We start from the raw sequence: 18,961 nt of genomic DNA, 5'->3' as shown, positions 1-18,961 counted from the left end.
CACATAATATTCCAAATGTGGTCTCACCAAGGTCCTGTACAGTTGCAGCATAACCCCACGGCTCTTAAACTCCAACCCCCTGTTAATAAAAGCTAACACACTATAGGCCTTCTTCACAGCTCGATCCACTTGAGTGGCAACCTTCAGAGATCTGTGGATATGAACCCCAAGATCTCTCTGTTCCTCCACATTCCTCAGAACCCTGCCGTTGACCCTGTAATCCGCATTCAAATTTGTCCTACCAAAATGAATCACCTCGCACTTATCAGGGTTAAACTCCATCTGCCATTGTTCGGCCCAGCTCTGCATCCTATCAATGTCTCTTTGCAGCCGACAACAGCCCTCCACCTCATCCACTACTCCACCAATCTTGGTGTCATCAGCAAATTTACTGATCCACCCTTCAGCCCCCTGCTCCAAGTCATTGATAAAAATCACAAATAGCAGAGGACCCTGCACTGATCCCTGTGGTACACCGCTGGTAACTGGTCTCCAGTCTGAAAAGTTTCCATCCACCACCACCCTCTGTCTTCTATGAGACATGATGTGGAGATGCCGGCGTTGGACTGGGGTGAACACAGTAAGAAGTCTCACAACACCAGGTTAAAGTCCAACAGGTTTATTTGGTAGCAAATACCATAAGCTTTCGGAGCAGCTGACGAAGGAGCAGCGCTCCGAAAGCTTATGGTGTTTGCTACCAAATAAACCTGTTGGACTTTAACCTGGTGTTGTGAGACTTCTTTCTATGAGCTAGCCAGTTACCTATTCAATCGGCCAAATTTCCCTCTATCCCACACCTCCTTACTTTCTTCATGAGCCGACCATGGGGAACCTCATCATACACCTTACTAAAATCCATGTATATGACATCAACTGCTTTATCTTCATCTACACACTTAGTTACCTCCTCAAAGCATTCAATCAAATTTGTGAGGCAAGATTTACCCTTCACGAATCCGTGTTGACTATCCCGAATTAAGCTGCATCTTTCCAAATGGTCATAAATCCTATCCCTCAGGACTTTTTCCATTAACTTACCGACCACCGAAGTAAGACTAACCGGCCTATAATTGCCAAGGTCATTCCTATTTCCTTCCATGAACAGAGGAACAACATTCGCCACTCTCCAGCCCTCTGACACTATCCCCGTGGACAGTGAGGACCCAAAGATCAAAGCCAAAGGCTCTGCAATCTCATCCCTTGCCTCCCAAAGAATCCTAGGATATATCTCATCTGGCCCAGAGGACTTATCGACCCTCAGGTTTTTCAAAATTGCTAATACATCTTCCCTCAGAACATCTGCCTCCTCCAGCCTATCAGCCTGTATCTCACACTCATCCTCAAAAACATGGCCCCTCTCCTCGGTGAACACTGAAGAAAAGTATTCATTCATCGCCTCTCCGATCTCTTCTGACTCCATGCACAAGTTCCCACTACTGTCCTTGACTGGCCCTTACCTCACCCTGGTCATTCTTTTACTTCTCACATAAGAGTAAAAAGCCTTGGGGTTTTTCTTGATCCGACCCACAAAGGACTTTTCATGCCCCCTCCTAACTCTCCTAAGCCCTTTTTTTTAGCTCATTCCTTGCTACCTTGTACCCCTCAAGCGACCCAAATGAACCTTGTTTTCTCATCCTTACATACGCTTCCTTTTTCCTCTTGACAAGACATTCAACCTCTTTTGTGAACCATGGTTCCCTCACTCGGCCATTTCCTCCCTGCCTGACAGGGACATACCTATCAAGGACACGCAGTATTTGTTCCTTGAACAACCTCCACTTTTCATTAGTGCCTTTCCCTGACAGTTTCTGTTCCCATCTTATGCTCCCTAATTCCTGCCTAATCGCGTGATAATTACCCCTCCCCCAATTATAAACCTTGCCCTGCCATATGGCCCTATCCCTCTCCATTGCGACCTTGATACCCTCCTCAGTACCTCACTACACTCAACACTGGCTTCTGGACTACAGCTCGTTTTCCCATCCCCCTGACAAATTAGTTTAAACCCCCCCGAAGAACCGTAGCAAATTTCCCTCCCAGGATATTGGTGCCCCTCTGATTCAGGTGCAACCCGTCCTGTTTGTACAGGTCCCACCTTCCCCAGAATGTGTTCCAATTATCCATGAAACTGAAACCCTCCCTCCTACACCATCCCTGCAGCCAGGTGTTTATCTGCACTCTCTCCCTGTTCCTCAACTCGCTATCACGTGGCACCGGCAACAAACCAGAGATGATAACATGGTTTGTCCTGGCTCTCAGCTTCCACCCTCGCTCCCTAAATTCCTGTTTTAAATCAGAGAGTACACACTGTTAAATTAGATCATACACACTGCTGCTCCTGAGCGTCGGTGGTGGAGGGAGTGGATGTTTGTAGATGTGGTACCACTGGGCCATCACCTCCGCTGTGGAGTCAGTACTGAGGGAGTGCTGCACTGTCAGAGGGTCAGTACTGAGGGAGTGCTGCACTGTCAGAGGGTCAGTACTGAGGGAGTGCGGCACTGTCAGAGGGTCAGTACTGAGGGAGTGCTGCACTGTCAGTGGGTCAGTACTGAGGGAGTGCCGCACTGTCAGTGGGTCAGTACTGAAGGAGTGCTGTACTGTCAGAGGATCAGTACTGAGGGAGTGCCGCACTGTCAGAGGGTCAGTATTGAGGGAGTGCTGTACTGTCAGAGGGTCAGTACTGAGGGAGAGCTGCACTGTCAGAGGGTCAGTGCTGAGGGAGTGCCGCACTGTCAGAGGGTCAGTGCTAAGGGAGTGCCGCACTGTCAGAGGGTCAGTACTGAGGGAGTGCCGCACTGTCAGAGGGTCAGTACTGAGGGTGTGCCACAATGTCAGAGGATCAGTGCTGAGGGAGTGCCACACTGTCAGAGGGTCAGTAGTGAGGGAGTGCTGCACTGTCAGAGGGTCAGTACTGAGGGAGTGCCGCACTGTCAGAGGGTCAGTGCTGAGGGAGTGCTGCACTGTCAGAGGGTCCGTGCTGAGGGAGTGCCGCCCTGTCAGCGGGGCAGTGCTGAGGGAGTGCCGCACTGTCAGAGGGTCAGTACTGGGGGAGTGCTGCACTGTCAGAGGGTCAGTACTGAGGTAGTGCTGCACTGTCAGAGGGTCAGTACTGAGGGAGTGCGCCACTGTCAGAGGGTCAGCACTGAGGGAGTGCCGCACTGTCAGAGATCCCATTTTTCCAGTGAGATAATAAAGTAAATCCCCATCTGCCCACAGTACTCTTTCTTTCTGACTACAGTGTGGTTTTTCCAGTGGAATACAGTGTGCTCTGAATCAATGTTTGGGATTATGAGCCAGCATTAATTAACAATGAAATGAAGTGGGCAAATGTTTTTCCAAATGAACATTTTTGATGGGTGTGTGAGAGGGTGCAGGGGGTGGGGTTGGAGTTTCTGGGATTGAACTCAGTACAAACTCTGCCCCTCCAAATGGGAGCGGGCAGACAGGCTGTGTGTTGCAGAGTGGGAATCTGTGATTTGTGACTCTTGTTGACTTGCTGGGTTATACGTGAAAGGCAAACAAATAATCACAGACACACATCAAATTCTGGGCTGGGATGCCATCTGCAAAACTGCAGAGATGTGTCAGAGGAACATTTCTGACCATGAATTGTAATAATCTTCAAACATCTGGTATTTGTGAAAGTGGGATGGTAATGTATGTCAAAGAATTCCTTCTTTCTCTCTCTCGCCTTCAATCGAATGTTAACTATTCCTCCCGGGATCCCTGAATTATGTGCTTTAGGCTACGAGCAGGATTGAGAGTATTAGGCAGTGCAAGTCTCCACATGAGCTACCGAAACCCTTTCTCCGTGGCAGCCTTTCAGTCTCGCTGCTAGCTCAGTTACAATTCACCAAATGCCAAGGCCTCGCGTTGCCTCAATAAAAATAAAGGTGGTTTTGATTATCCTTCAGCTGTGTGCTTCAAAAAATGTTTGTTTTCACAAGGGTGTGAGCACAGTCTGCTGTTGCTGATTGAAAGCAGACAGTTCCCCACATTTTGATTTTTAAACCCCAATGTGAAGTGATGTCAAAATCCAACCAACGCTTTGGAACGAAATAAAAATCCCAGTGAAACCTTTCAAAAAAGCAACACTCCACATCCAAATGTCAAAAGCCATCCAATCAGCCGCGGCCAAGGGAACATCTTCACTTTTTAACTGTAGTTGTAGGTTGAGAATTGTGACTTACCCTCTGACCTGGATCGCCATGGGGACCGGGAGGGCCTGTCAGACCTGAGGAGCCTGGGAGACCCTAAAGCAAAGCAAAGAAACCTGACGTCAGGCCCGACTGTGAAACCCATTCAGACAATCCGCTGTCACATTGCAGCAATCAGTGCTGGCCATTGGGGACAAGTACAGGGAAAGTAATGCAAAAATATAGCTTACCCAGAATGTACAGTACATAAACAGGCCACTCACCCATCTTCTCCATGCTAGCGTTATTCCTCCACATAAGTCTCCTCCCACCCCCTCTTCCTCTCACCCTATCAGCATCTGCTGCTATTCCTTTCACCCTCATTTGTTTATCCAGCATCCCCCTGAAATATATTGATACTATTCACCTCAATCACTCCCTGGGGGAGCGAGTTTCACATTCTCCCCACTCCCTGTGGGAGTGAGTCCCACATTCTCCTCACTCCCCATGGGAGCGAGTCCCACATTCTCCCCACTCCCTGGGGGAGCGAGTCCCACATTCTCCCCACTCCCTGGGGGAGCGAGTCCCACATTCTCCCCACTCCCTCGGGGAGCGAGTCCCACATTCTCCCCACTCCCTGGGGAGGAAGTTCCACATTCTCCCCACTCTCTGGGGGAGCGAGTCCCACATTCTCCCCACTGCCTGTGGGATCGAGTCCCACATTCTCCCCACTCCCTGTGGGAGTGAGTCCCACATTCTCCTCACTCCCCATGGGAGCGAGTCCCACATTCTCCCCACTCCCTGGGGAGGAAGTTCCACATTCTCCCCACTCTCTGGGGGAGCGAGTCCCACATTCTTCCCTACGCCCCATGGGAGCGAGTCCCACATTCGCCCCACTGCCTGTGGGAGCGAGTCCCACATTCTTCCCTACGCCCCATGGGAGCGAGTCCCACATTCGCCCCACTGCCTGTGGGAGCGAGTCCCAGATTCTTCCCTACGCCCCATGGGAGCGAGTCCCACATTCGCCCCACTGCCTGTGGGATCGAGTCCCACATTCTCCCCACTCCCTGTGAGATCGAGTCCCACATTCTCCCCACTCCCTGGGGGAGCGAGTTCCACATTCTCCACACTCCCTGTGGGAGTGAGTTCCACATTCTCCCCACTCCCTGTGGGAGTAAGTTCCACATTCTCCCCACTCCCCGTTGGAGCGAGTCCCACATTCTCCCCACTCCCCGTTGGAGCGAGTCCCACATTCTCCCCACTCCCTGTGGGAGCGAGTCTCACATTCTCCCTACTCCCTGTGGGAGCGAGTCCCACATTCTCCCCACTCCCTGTGGGAGCGAGTTCCCCATTCTCCACACTCCCTGTGGGAGTGAGTTCCACATTCTCCCCACTCCCTGTGGGAGTAAGTTCCACATTCTCCCCACTCCCCGTTGGAGCGAGTCTCACATTCTCCCTACTCCCTGTGGGAGCGAGTCCCACATTCTCCCCACTCCCTGTGGGAGCGAGTCCCACATTCTCCCCACTCCCTGTGGGAGCGAGTCCCACATTCTCCCCACTCCCTGTGAGATCGAGTCCCACATTCTCCCCACTCCCTGGGGGAGCGAGTTCCACATTCTCCACACTCCCTGTGGGAGTGAGTTCCACATTCTCCCCACTCCCTGTGGGAGTAAGTTCCACATTCTCCCCACTCCCCGTTGGAGCGAGTCTCACATTCTCCCTACTCCCTGTGGGAGCGAGTCCCACATTCTCCCCACTCCCTGTGGGAGCGAGTTCCACATTCTCCACACTCCCTGTGGGAGTGAGTTCCACATTCTCCCCACTCCCTGTGGGAGTAAGTTCCACATTCTCCCCACTCCCCGTTGGAGCGAGTCTCACATTCTCCCTACTCCCTGTGGGAGCGAGTCCCACATTCTCCCCACTCCCTGTGGGAGCGAGTCCCACATTCTCCCCACTCCCTGTGGGAGCGAGTCTCACGTTCTCCCCACTCCCTGTGGGAGCGAGTCCCACATTCTCCCCACTCCCTGTGGGAGCGAGTCTCACGTTCTCCCCACTCCCTGTGGGAGCGAGTCCCACATTCTCCCCACTCCCTGTGGGAGCGAGTCCCACATTCTCCCCACATGCTGTGGAAAGAAGTGAAGGGTTACGAACTGGAATGCGCTGCCTGAGAGTGTGGTGGAAGCAGTATTAATCGGGGCAATTCAAAAGTGAATTGCTAACTATTTGAAAGAAAATGATTTGAAATCAGGGGGTGATTATTCACTGGAGATTGGGGATGATTATTTAATGGGGATTGGTGATGATAAGGAATGAAGTTAAATCGATAGCAAGAAGTGATATCGCATCAGCAGGCATAGAATCTCTGTGGGTAGAGTTGAGGAATCGCAAAGGTAAAAATACCCTGATGGGAGTTATGTCCAGACCCCCCAGCAGTCGTCAGGATGTGGGGCAGAAAATAAATAGGAGATAGAAAAGGCAATATTACAATAATCATGGGGGACTTCAATATGCAGGTGGACTGGGAAAATCAGGTAGGGAGTGGATCCCAAGAAAAGGAGTTCGTGGAATGTCTAAGAGATGGTTTTTTTGGAGCAGTTTGTGACAGAGCCTACTAGGAAACAGGCAATTCTGGATTTGGTGATGTGTAATGAGGCAGACTTGATTAGGGAACTTAGGGTGAAGGAACCCTTAGTGAGCAGTGACCACAATATGATAGAATTTACCCTGCAGTTTGAGAGGGAGAAGCTGGAATCAGATGTAACGGTATTACAATTAAATAAAGGTAACGACAAAGACATGAGGGAGGAGTTGGCCAGAGTTGATTGGAAAGGGAGCCTCGCAGGGAAGACAGTGGAACAGCAATGGCAGGGGTTTTTGGGGGTTATTCGGGAGGCACAACAGAAATTAATCCCAAGGAGGAGGAAACATGCTAAGGGGAGGGTGAGGCATCCATGGCTGACGAAGGACGTCAAGGACAACATAAACACAAAAGAAAAAGCAGACAAAATGGCGAGGATTAGTGGGAAGCCCCAGGATTGGGAAGCCTTTCAAAGTGAGCAGAGGACAACTAAAAGAGCAGTAAGGGGGGGGAGAAGATGAAATATGAGTGTAAGCTAGCTAGAAATATAAAAGAAGATAGGAAGAATTTTTTCAAGATATAAAAGGTGAGAGAGAGGCAAAAATAGCCACTGGACCACTGGAAAATGAGGCTGGAGAAGTCATAATAGGAAACAAAGCAATGGCAGAGGAACTGAATAGTTACTTTGGATCAGTCTTCACGGTGGAAGGCACCAGTGGGATGTCAGAGCTCCAGGAGAGTCAGGGGGCACAGGTGAGTGTAGTGGCCATCACGAAGGAGAAGGTTCTGGGGGAACTGAAAGGTCTGAAGGTGGATAAATCACCTGGACCATAGAACCATAGAACCGTAGAAAATTACAGCTCAGAAACAGGCCTTTTGGCCCTTCTTGTCTGTGCCGAACCATTTTTTGCCTAGTCCCACTGACCTGCACTTGGACCATATCCCTCCACACCCCTCTCATCCATAAACCCGTCCAAGTTTTTCTTAAATGTTAAAAGTGACCCCGCATTTACCACTTTATCCGGCAGCTCATTCCACACTCCCACCACTCTCTGCGTGAAGAAGCCCCCCCTAATATTCCCTTTACACTTTTCTCCTTTCACCCTTAACCCATGCCCTCTGGTTTTTTTCTCCCCTAGCCTCAGCGGAAAAAGCCTGCTTGCATTCACTCTATCTATACCCATCAAAATCTTATACACCTCTATCAAATCTCCCCTCATTCTTCTACGCTCCAGGGAATAAAGTCCCAACCTATTCAATCTCTCTCTGTAACTCAGCTTCTCAAGTCCCGGCAACATCCTTGTGAACCTTCTCTGCACTCTTTCAACCTTATTTACATCCTTCCTGTAACTAGGTGACCAAAACTGTACAGAATACTCTCAATTCGGCCTCACCAATGCCTTATATAACCTTACCATAACACTCCAACTTTTATACTCGATACTCCGATTTATAAAGGCCAATGTACCAAAAGCACTCTTTACAACCCTATCCACCTGTGACATCACTTTTAGGGAATTCTGTACCTGTATTCCCAGATCCCTCTGTTCAACTGCACTCTTCAGAGTCCTACCATTTACCCTGTACGTTCTACTTTGGTTTGTTCTTCCGAAGTGCAATATCTCACACTTGTCTGCGTTAAATTCCATTTGCCATTTTTCAGCCCATTTTTCTAGTTGGTCCAAATCCCTCTGCAAGCTTTGAAAACCTTCCTCATTGTCCACTACACCTCCAATCTTTGTATCATCAGCAAACCTGCTGATCCAATTTACCACATTATCATCCAGATCATTGATATAGATGACAAACAACAATGGACCCAACACCGATCCCTGTGGCACACCACGAGTCACAGGCCTCCACTCAGAGAAGCAACCCTCCACAACCACTCTCTGGCTTCTTCCATTGAGCCAGTGTCTAATCCAATTTACTACCTCCCCATGTATACCTAGCGACTGAACCTTCCTAACTAACCTCCCATGAGGGACCTTGTCAAAGGCCTTGCTGAAATCTAGGTAGACAACATCCACCAACTTCCCTTCATCCACTTTCCTGGTAACCTCCTTGAAAAACTCTAATAGATTAGTCAAACATGACTTACCACACACAAAGCCATGTTGACTCTCCCTAATAAGTCCCTGTCTATCCAAATATTTGTAGTTCCTATCCCTTATCACACCTTCCAATAACTTGCCCACCACCGATGTCAAACTTACTGGCCGATAATTTCCCGGATTTCTTTTGGAACCTTTTTTAAACAACGGAACAACATGAGCCACCCTCCAATCATCCGGCACCTCCCCCGTGAATACTGACATTTTAAATATGTCTGCCAGGGCCCCTGCAAGTTCAACACTTGCTTCCCTCAAGGTCCGTAGGAATACCCTGTCTGGTCCTGGGGATTTATCCACTCTGATTTGCCTCAAGACAGCAAGCACCTCCTCCCCTTTAATCTGTAAACGTTCCATGGCCTCCCTACCAGTTTGCCCTATTTCCATAGACTCCATGCCCATTTCCCCAGTAAATACGGTTGCAAAATACCATTTAGTATCTCCCCCATCTCTTTTGGTTCCATACACAGTCTACCACTCTGGTCGTCAAGAGGACCAATTGTATCCCTCATTATCCTTTTGCTCCTAACATACCTATAGAAGCTCTTTGGATTTTCCTTCACTCTGTCTGCCAAAGCAACCTCATGTCTTCTCATAGCCCTCCTGATTTCCCTCTTAAGTAGCTTCTTGCACTTTTTATACTCCTCGAGCATCTGATCTGTTCCTTGCTGCCTGTACATTTCATACAACTCTCTCTTCCTCTTAATCAGTGTTACAATCTCCCTCGAGAAGCAAGGTTCCTTATTCCTATTTACTTTGCCTTTAATCCTGACAGGAACATACAAACTCTGCACTCTCAAAATTTCTCCTTTGAAGGCCTCCCACTTTCCATTTACATCCTTACCAGAGAACAGCCTGTGCCAATCCACACTTCCCAGATCCCTTCTCATTTCATCAAATTTGGCCTTTTTCCAGTTCAGAACTTCAACCCGAGGACCAGATCTATCCTTATCCACGATCAGGTTGAAACTAATGGCATTATGATCACTGGATCCAAAGTGTTCCCTCACACTCACATCCATCACCTGCCCTAACTCATTGCCCAATAGGAGATCCAATATCGCATCCTCTCTAGTTGGCACCTCTATATACTGATGTAGAAAATTCTCCTGAACACATTTTACAAACTCTACCCCGTCGAAACCTTTAACAGTATGCGAGTCCCAATCTATATGTGGAAAATTAAAATCCCCTATTATCACAACTTTGTGTTTCTTGCAGTTGTCAGCTATCTCTCTGCTGATTTGCTCCTCCAATTCTCGCTGACTATTGGGTGGTCTATAATACAACCCCATGAATGTGGTCATACCTTTCCTGTTTCTCAGCTCCGATCGTGGGCCTCTGTAGACAAGCTCCCTAATCTATCCTGCCTGAGTACCGCTGTAACATTTTCCCTGACCAACAATGCCACCCCCCCACCTTTTATCCCTCTGCCTCTATCCCGCCTGAAACATTGGAACCCTGGAACATTGAGCTGCCAGTCCTGCCCCTCCTGTAGCCAAGTTTCACTAATGGCTATAATGTCATATTTCCATGTGTCTATCCACGCCTTCAGCTCATCTGCCTTCCCCACAATACTCCTGGCATTGAAATAGACACACCTCAAAAGGTTATTTCCACCACACTCTACCCTTCCATTTGTGATTTTGCTTGAACTAACCTGTCTTTTTACCCCTGCTCCACTATCTGCTCTGGCACTCTGGTTCCCATATCCTGCAAATCTAGTTTAAACGCTCCCCAATAACACTAGCAAATCTTCCTGCAAGTATATTGGTCCCCTTGTAGTTTAGGTGTAACCCGTCTCTCTTGTACAGGTCCCACCTGCCCCAGAAGAGGTCCCAATGATCCAAGAATTGGAAACCCTGCCCCCTACACCAGTTCCTCAGCCACGTGTTCATCCGCCCAAGCATCCTACTCCTGCCCTCACTGGCATGTGGCTCAGGTAGCAAAAGACCCTCGGGGTCCTGCTTTTTAACTTCCTTCCAAGCTCTTTGTACTCACTCTTTAGGACCTCCTCACTCTTCCTACCTACTTCATTGGTACCGACGTGTACCACGACATCTGGCTGATCACCTTCCCACTTTAGAACGCTGTGCACGCGATCAGAGACATCGCTGACCTTGGCACCCGGGAGGCAACAAACCATGCGGGAGTCTCTGTCCCGACCACAGAACCTCCTGTCCGTACCTCTGACCATTGAGTCCCCTATCACTACTGCTCTCCTCTTCTTCATCCCACCCTTTTGCGCTGTAGAACCAGACTCAGTATCAGAGTTCCGGCTGTCGCATCTTGTCCCAGGTAAAGCATCTCCCACAACAGTATCCAATTCAGTATACCTGTTGTGGAGGGGTATGGCCACAGGGGAACCCTGCTCTGTCTGTCCTTTCACACTGCCATTTCCTCTCCTTACAGTAACCCAATTTCCTGTGCTCTGCACAGGATGGACTACATCCCAGAATTCTAAAAGAGATAGCTGAGGAAATTCTGGAGGCATTGGTGGTGATCTTTCAGGAATCACTGGAGGCAGGGAGGGTCCCAGAGGACTCGAAAGTAGCGAATGTAACACCGGTGTTTAAGAAGGGAGGGAGGCAGCAGATGGGAAATTATTGGCCGGTTAGCCTGACTTCAATCATTGGCAAGATTTTAGAGTCCATTATTAAAGATGAGATCGCGGAATACTTGGAAGTGCATGATAAAGTAGGACTGAGTCAGCACAGCTTTGTCAATAGGAGGTCATGTCTGACAAATCTGTTAGAGTTCTTTGAGGAGGTAACAAGGAAATTAGATAAAGGGGAACCAGTAGATGTGATTTATTTAGATTTCCAGAAGGACTTTGACAAGGTGCCGCATAGGAGACTGTTAAATAAGTTAAGTGCCCATGGTGTTAGGGGTAAGATCCTGGCATGGATAGAGGATTGGCTGACTGGCAGAAGGCAGAGAGTGGGGACAAAGGGGCTTTTTCAGGATGGAAGCCGGTGACTAGTGGTGTGCCTCAGGGGTCGTGCTGGAACCACAACTTTCCACAATATATATTAACGATTTGGAGGAAGGAACTGAAGGCACTGCTGCTAAATTTGCAGATGACACAAAGATATGTAGAGGGATGGGTAGTATTGAGGAAGCAGGGGGGCTGCAGAAGGACTTGGACAGGTGAGGAGAGTGGACAAAGAAGTGGCAGATGGAATACAATGTGGAAAAGTGTGAGGTTATGCACTTTGGAAGGAAGAATGGAGGCATAGACTATTTTCTAAATGGGAAAATGCTTAGGAAATCAGAAACACAAAGGGACTTGGGAGTCCTTGTTCAAGATTCTCTTAAGGTTAACGTGCAGGTTCAGTTGGCAGTTAGGAAGACAAATGCAATGTTAGCATTCATGTGGAAAGTGCTAGAATACAAGAGCAGAGATGCACTTCTGAGGCTGAATAAGGCTCTGGTCAGACCCTATTTGGAGCAATTTTGGGCCCCGTATCAAAGTGCTGGCCTTGGAAAGGGTCCAGAGGATGTTCACAAGAATGATCCCTGGAATGAAGAGCTTGTCATATGAGGAACGGTTGAGGACTCTGGGTCTGTACTCGTTGGACTTTAGAAGGATGAGGGGAGATCTTTTTGACACTTACAGGATACTGCGAGGCCTGGATAGAGTGGACGTGGAGAGGATGTTTCCACGAGTGGGAAAAACTAGAACCAGAGGGCACAACCTCAGGCTAAAGGGACGATCCTTTGAAACAGAGATAAGGAGGAATTTCTTCAGCCAGAAAGTGGTGAATGTGTGGAACTCTTTGTCACAGAAGGCTGTGGAGGCCAGGTCATTGCCTGTCTTTAAGACACTCAAGATAGGTTCTTGAATAATAAGGGGATCAGAGATTATGGGGAAAAGACAGGAGAATGGGGATGAGAAAAATGTCAGCCATGATTGAATGGTGGAGCAGACTCGATGGGCCGAGTGGCCTAATTCTGCTCCGATGTCTTATGGTCTTATGATTATTTAATGGAGATTGGTGATTATTCACTAGGGGAGATTGGGGTGATTATTCAGTGGTGATTGGCAATGATTTTTTAGTGGGGATTGGAGATGATTTTTCAGTGAGCAGTGACCGTGGAGATGCAGTGGGGATTTGCGTTGGGTTTATAAGAGTGTGAGTGATCATCCATAGAATCCCTACCGTACTGAAGGAGGCCATTGGGCCCATCAAGTCTGCACCAATTCACTGAAAGAGCATCTTACCCAGGCCCATCCTCCTGCCTTATCCCTGAAACCCATTGCATTTACCACGGCCAATCCTTCCACCCTGCACATCTTTTGGATTGTGGGAGGAAACCAGAGTACCCGGAGGAAAACCATGCAGACACAGGGAGAACGTGCAAATTCCACACAGACAGTGACCGAGACTGGAATTGAACCCACGTCCCTGGCACTGTGAGGCAGCAGTGCTAACCACTGTACCACTGTGCTGCCGTGCCACATACGGCTAATGTGGTTCCGTTATTTAAGAGGGGTTGTAGAGATAAACCAGGGAACTGCAGGCCAGTCGTAGGGAAACTATCAGAGAAACATCTGAAGGAGAACATTTTACTCCACTTGGAGAGGCAAGATTTGATCAGGGATAATCAGCATCGCTTCATCAAGGGAGCTCATGCCGAACACATTTGCTGGGCAGTGATTGTACACGGTGAGTAATTACACAGCGGAGATTGGGAGTGATGATACAGTGAGCTGTCGGGATTGGGGAGTGATGATACAGTGAGCTGTCGGGATTGGGGAGTGATGATACAGTGAGCTGTCGGGATTGGGGAGTGATGATACAGTGAGCTGTAGGGATTGGGGAGTGATGATACAGTGAGCTGTCGGGATTGGGAGTGATGATACAGTGAGCTGTAGGGATTGGGGAGTGATGATACAGTGAGCTGTCGGGATTGGGAGTGATGATACAGTGAGCTGTAGGGATTGGGGAGTGATGATACAGTGAGCTGTAGGGATTGGGGAGTGATGATACAGTGAGCTGGAGGGATTGGGGAGTGATGATACAGTGAGCTGTCGGGATTGGGGAGTGATGATACAGTGAGCTGTCGGGATTGGGAGTGATGATACAGTGAGCTGTAGGGATTGGGGAGTGATGATACAGTGAGCTGTAGGGATTGGGAGTGATGATACAGTGAGCTGTAGGGATTGGGGAGTGATGATACAGTGAGCTGTAGGGATTGGGGAGTGATGATACAGTGAGCTGTCGGGATTGGGGAGTGATGATACAGTGAGCTGTCGGGATTGGGGAGTGATGATACAGTGAGCTGTCGGGATTGGGGAGTGATGATACAGTGAGCTGTAGGGATTGGGGAGTGATGATACAGTGAGCTGTCGGGATTGGGAGTGATGATACAGTGAGCTGTAGGGATTGGGGAGTGATGATACAGTGAGCTGTCGGGATTGGGAGTGATGACACAGTGAGCTGTAGGGATTGGGGAGTGATGATACAGTGAGCTGTAGGGATTGGGGAGTGATGATACAGTGAGCTGTAGGGATTGGGAGTGATGATACAGTGAGCTGTAGGGATTGGGGAGTGATGATACAGTGAGCTGTAGGGATTGGGGAGTGGTGATCCAGTGAGCTGTAGGGATTGGGGAGTGGTGATACAGTGAGCTGTCGGGATTGGGGAGTGATGATACAGTGAGCTGTAGGGATTGGGGAGTGGTGATACAGTGAGCTGTCGGGATTGGGGAGTGATGATACAGTGTGCTTTCTGGATTGGGGAGTGATGATACAGTGAGCTGTCGGGATTGGGGAGTGATGATACAGTGAGCTGTCGTGGTTGGGGAGTGATGATACAGTGAGCTGTAGGGATTGCGAGTGATGATACAGTGAGCTGTAGGGATTGGGGAGTGATGATACAGTGAGCTGTAGGGATTGGGGAGTGATGATACAGTGAGCTGTAGGGATTGGGGAGTGATGATACAGTGAGCTGTCGGGATTGGGAGTGATGATACAGTGAGCTGTAGGGGTTGGGGAGTGATGATACAGTGAGCTGTAGGGATTGCGAGTGACGATACAGTGAGCTGTAGGGATTGGGGAGTGATGATACAGTGAGCTGTAGGGATTGGGGAGTGATGATACAGTGAGCTGTAGGGATTGGGGAGTGATGATACAGTGAGCTGTAGGGATTGGGGAGTGATGATACAGTGAGCTGTCGGTATTGGGGAGTGATGATACAGTGAGCTGTAGGGATTGGGGAGTGATGATACAGTGAGCTGTCGGCATTGGGGAGTGATGATACAGTGAGCTGTCGGGATTGGGGAGTGATGATACAGTGAGCTGTCGGGATTGGGGAGTGATGATACAGTGAGCTGTCGGGATTGGGGAGTGATGATACAGTGAGCTGTCGGGATTGGGGAGTGATGATACAGTGAGCTGTAGGGATTGGGGAGTGATGATACAGTGAGCTGTCGGGATTGGGAGTGATGATACAGTGAGCTGTAGGGATTGGGGAGTGATGATACAGTGAGCTGTCGGGATTGGGAGTGATGATACAGTGAGCTGTAGGGATTGGGGAGTGATGATACAGTGAGCTGTAGGGATTGGGGAGTGATGATACAGTGAGCTGGAGGGATTGGGGAGTGATGATACAGTGAGCTGTCGGGATTGGGGAGTGATGATACAGTGAGCTGTCGGGATTGGGAGTGATGATACAGTGAGCTGTAGGGATTGGGGAGTGATGATACAGTGAGCTGTAGGGATTGGGAGTGATGATACAGTGAGCTGTAGGGATTGGGGAGTGATGATACAGTGAGCTGTAGGGATTGGGGAGTGATGATACAGTGAGCTGTCGGGATTGGGGAGTGATGATACAGTGAGCTGTCGGGATTGGGGAGTGATGATACAGTGAGCTGTCGGGATTGGGGAGTGATGATACAGTGAGCTGTAGGGATTGGGGAGTGATGATACAGTGAGCTGTCGGGATTGGGAGTGATGATACAGTGAGCTGTAGGGATTGGGGAGTGATGATACAGTGAGCTGTCGGGATTGGGAGTGATGACACAGTGAGCTGTAGGGATTGGGGAGTGATGATACAGTGAGCTGTAGGGATTGGGGAGTGATGATACAGTGAGCTGTAGGGATTGGGAGTGATGATACAGTGAGCTGTAGGGATTGGGGAGTGATGATACAGTGAGCTGTAGGGATTGGGGAGTGGTGATCCAGTGAGCTGTAGGGATTGGGGAGTGGTGATACAGTGAGCTGTCGGGATTGGGGAGTGATGATACAGTGAGCTGTAGGGATTGGGGAGTGGTGATACAGTGAGCTGTCGGGATTGGGGAGTGATGATACAGTGTGCTTTCGGGATTGGGGAGTGATGATACAGTGAGCTGTCGGGATTGGGGAGTGATGATACAGTGAGCTGTCGTGGTTGGGGAGTGATGATACAGTGAGCTGTAGGGATTGCGAGTGATGATACAGTGAGCTGTAGGGATTGGGGAGTGATGATACAGTGAGCTGTAGGGATTGGGGAGTGATGATACAGTGAGCTGTAGGGATTGGGGAGTGATGATACAGTGAGCTGTCGGGATTGGGAGTGATGATACAGTGAGCTGTAGGGGTTGGGGAGTGATGATACAGTGAGCTGTAGGGATTGCGAGTGACGATACAGTGAGCTGTAGGGATTGGGGAGTGATGATACAGTGAGCTGTAGGGATTGGGGAGTGATGATACAGTGAGCTGTAGGGATTGGGGAGTGATGATACAGTGAGCTGTAGGGATTGGGGAGTGATGATACAGTGAGCTGTCGGTATTGGGGAGTGATGATACAGTGAGCTGTAGGGATTGGGGAGTGATGATACAGTGAGCTGTCGGCATTGGGGAGTGATGATACAGTGAGCTGTCGGGATTGGGGAGTGATGATACAGTGAGCTGTCGGGATTGGGGAGTGATGATACAGTGAGCTGTCGGGATTGGGGAGTGATGATACAGTGAGCTGTCGGGATTGGGGAGTGATGATACAGTGAGCTGTAGGGATTGGGGAGTGATGATACAGTGAGCTGTCGGGATTGGGAGTGATGATACAGTGAGCTGTAGGGATTGGGGAGTGATGATACAGTGAGCTGTCGGGATTGGGAGTGATGATACAGTGAGCTGTAGGGATTGGGGAGTGATGATACAGTGAGCTGTAGGGATTGGGGAGTGATGATACAGTGAGCTGGAGGGATTGGGGAGTGATGATACAGTGAGCTGTCGGGATTGGGGAGTGATGATACAGTGAGCTGTCGGGATTGGGAGTGATGATACAGTGAGCTGTAGGGATTGGGGAGTGATGATACAGTGAGCTGTAGGGATTGGGAGTGATGATACAGTGAGCTGTAGGGATTGGGGAGTGATGATACAGTGAGCTGTAGGGATTGGGGAGTGATGATACAGTGAGCTGTCGGGATTGGGGAGTGATGATACAGTGAGCTGTCGGGATTGGGGAGTGATGATACAGTGAGCTGTCGGGATTGGGGAGTGATGATACAGTGAGCTGTAGGGATTGGGGAGTGATGATACAGTGAGCTGTCGGGATTGGGAGTGATGATACAGTGAGCTGTAGGGATTGGGGAGTGATGATACAGTGAGCTGTCGGGATTGGGAGTGATGACACAGTGAGCTGTAGGGATTGGGGAGTGATGATACAGTGAGCTGTAGGGATTGGGGAGTGATGATACAGTGAGCTGTAGGGATTGGGAGTGATGATACAGTGAGCTGTAGGGATTGGGGAGTGATGATACAGTGAGCTGTAGGGATTGGGGAGTGGTGATCCAGTGAGCTGTAGGGATTGGGGAGTGGTGATACAGTGAGCTGTCGGGATTGGGGAGTGATGATACAGTGAGCTGTAGGGATTGGGGAGTGGTGATACAGTGAGCTGTCGGGATTGGGGAGTGATGATACAGTGTGCTTTCGGGATTGGGGAGTGATGATACAGTGAGCTGTCGGGATTGGGGAGTGATGATACAGTGAGCTGTCGTGGTTGGGGAGTGATGATACAGTGAGCTGTAGGGATTGCGAGTGATGATACAGTGAGCTGTAGGGATTGGGGAGTGATGATACAGTGAGCTGTAGGGATTGGGGAGTGATGATACAGTGAGCTGTAGGGATTGGGGAGTGATGATACAGTGAGCTGTCGGGATTGGGAGTGATGATACAGTGAGCTGTAGGGGTTGGGGAGTGATGATACAGTGAGCTGTAGGGATTGCGAGTGACGATACAGTGAGCTGTAGGGATTGGGGAGTGATGATACAGTGAGCTGTAGGGATTGGGGAGTGATGATACAGTGAGCTGTAGGGATTGGGGAGTGATGATACAGTGAGCTGTAGGGATTGGGGAGTGATGATACAGTGAGCTGTCGGTATTGGGGAGTGATGATACAGTGAGCTGTAGGGATTGGGGAGTGATGATACAGTGAGCTGTCGGCATTGGGGAGTGATGATACAGTGAGCTGTCGGGATTGGGGAGTGATGATACAGTGAGCTGTCGGGATTGGGGAGTGATGATACAGTGAGCTGTAGGGATGGGGGAGTGATGATACAGTGAGTTGTCTGGATTGCGAGTGATGATACAGTGAGCTGTAGGGATTGGGAGTGATGATACAGTGAGCTGTCGGGATTGGGGAGTGATGATACAGTGAGCTGTAGGGATTGCGAGTGATGATACAGTGAGCTGTAGGTATTGGGAGTGATGATACAGTGAGCTGTCGGGATTGGGGAGTGATGATACAGTGAGCTGTAGGGATTGGGATGATGATACAGTGAGCTGTAGGGATTGGGGAGTGATGATACAGTGAGCTGTAGGGATTGGGAGTGATGATACAGTGAGCTGTCGGGATTGGGAGTGATGATACAGTGAGCTGTCGGGATTGGGAGTGATGATACAGTGAGCTGTCGGGATTGGGAGTGATGATACAGTGAGCTGTCGGGATTGGGAGTGATGATACAGTGAGCTGTCGGGATTGGGGAGTGATGATACAGTGAGCTGTAGGGATTGCGAGTGATGATACAGTGAATTGTCGGGATTGGGAGTGATGATACAGTGTGCTGTCGGGATTGGGGAGTGATGATACAGTGAGCTGTAGGGATTGGGGAGTGATGATACAGTGAGCTGTAGGGATTGGGGTGTGATGATA

At 49.4% G+C, this 18,961-nt stretch overlaps 1 protein-coding gene across 1 annotated transcript in view; it reads right to left on the bottom strand.

Annotated features, from left to right (window-relative positions):
• Positions 1–18,961, bottom strand: part of LOC144497798 (collagen alpha-1(XI) chain-like) — a 494,895-nt gene that overhangs the window by 276,618 nt on the left and 199,316 nt on the right. The window contains exon 11 of the mRNA XM_078219235.1: positions 4,191–4,253. Coding sequence (XP_078075361.1) covers positions 4,191–4,253 — 63 coding nt within the window. The remainder of the gene's footprint in view (positions 1–4,190; positions 4,254–18,961) is intronic.

This window comes from Mustelus asterias, chromosome 8, assembly GCF_964213995.1.
Source record: "Mustelus asterias chromosome 8, sMusAst1.hap1.1, whole genome shotgun sequence".
Lineage (NCBI taxonomy): Eukaryota > Metazoa > Chordata > Chondrichthyes > Carcharhiniformes > Triakidae > Mustelus > Mustelus asterias.
Note: the sequence above shows the minus strand (reverse complement) of the source record. Positions and strands in the feature narration are given on the sequence as shown.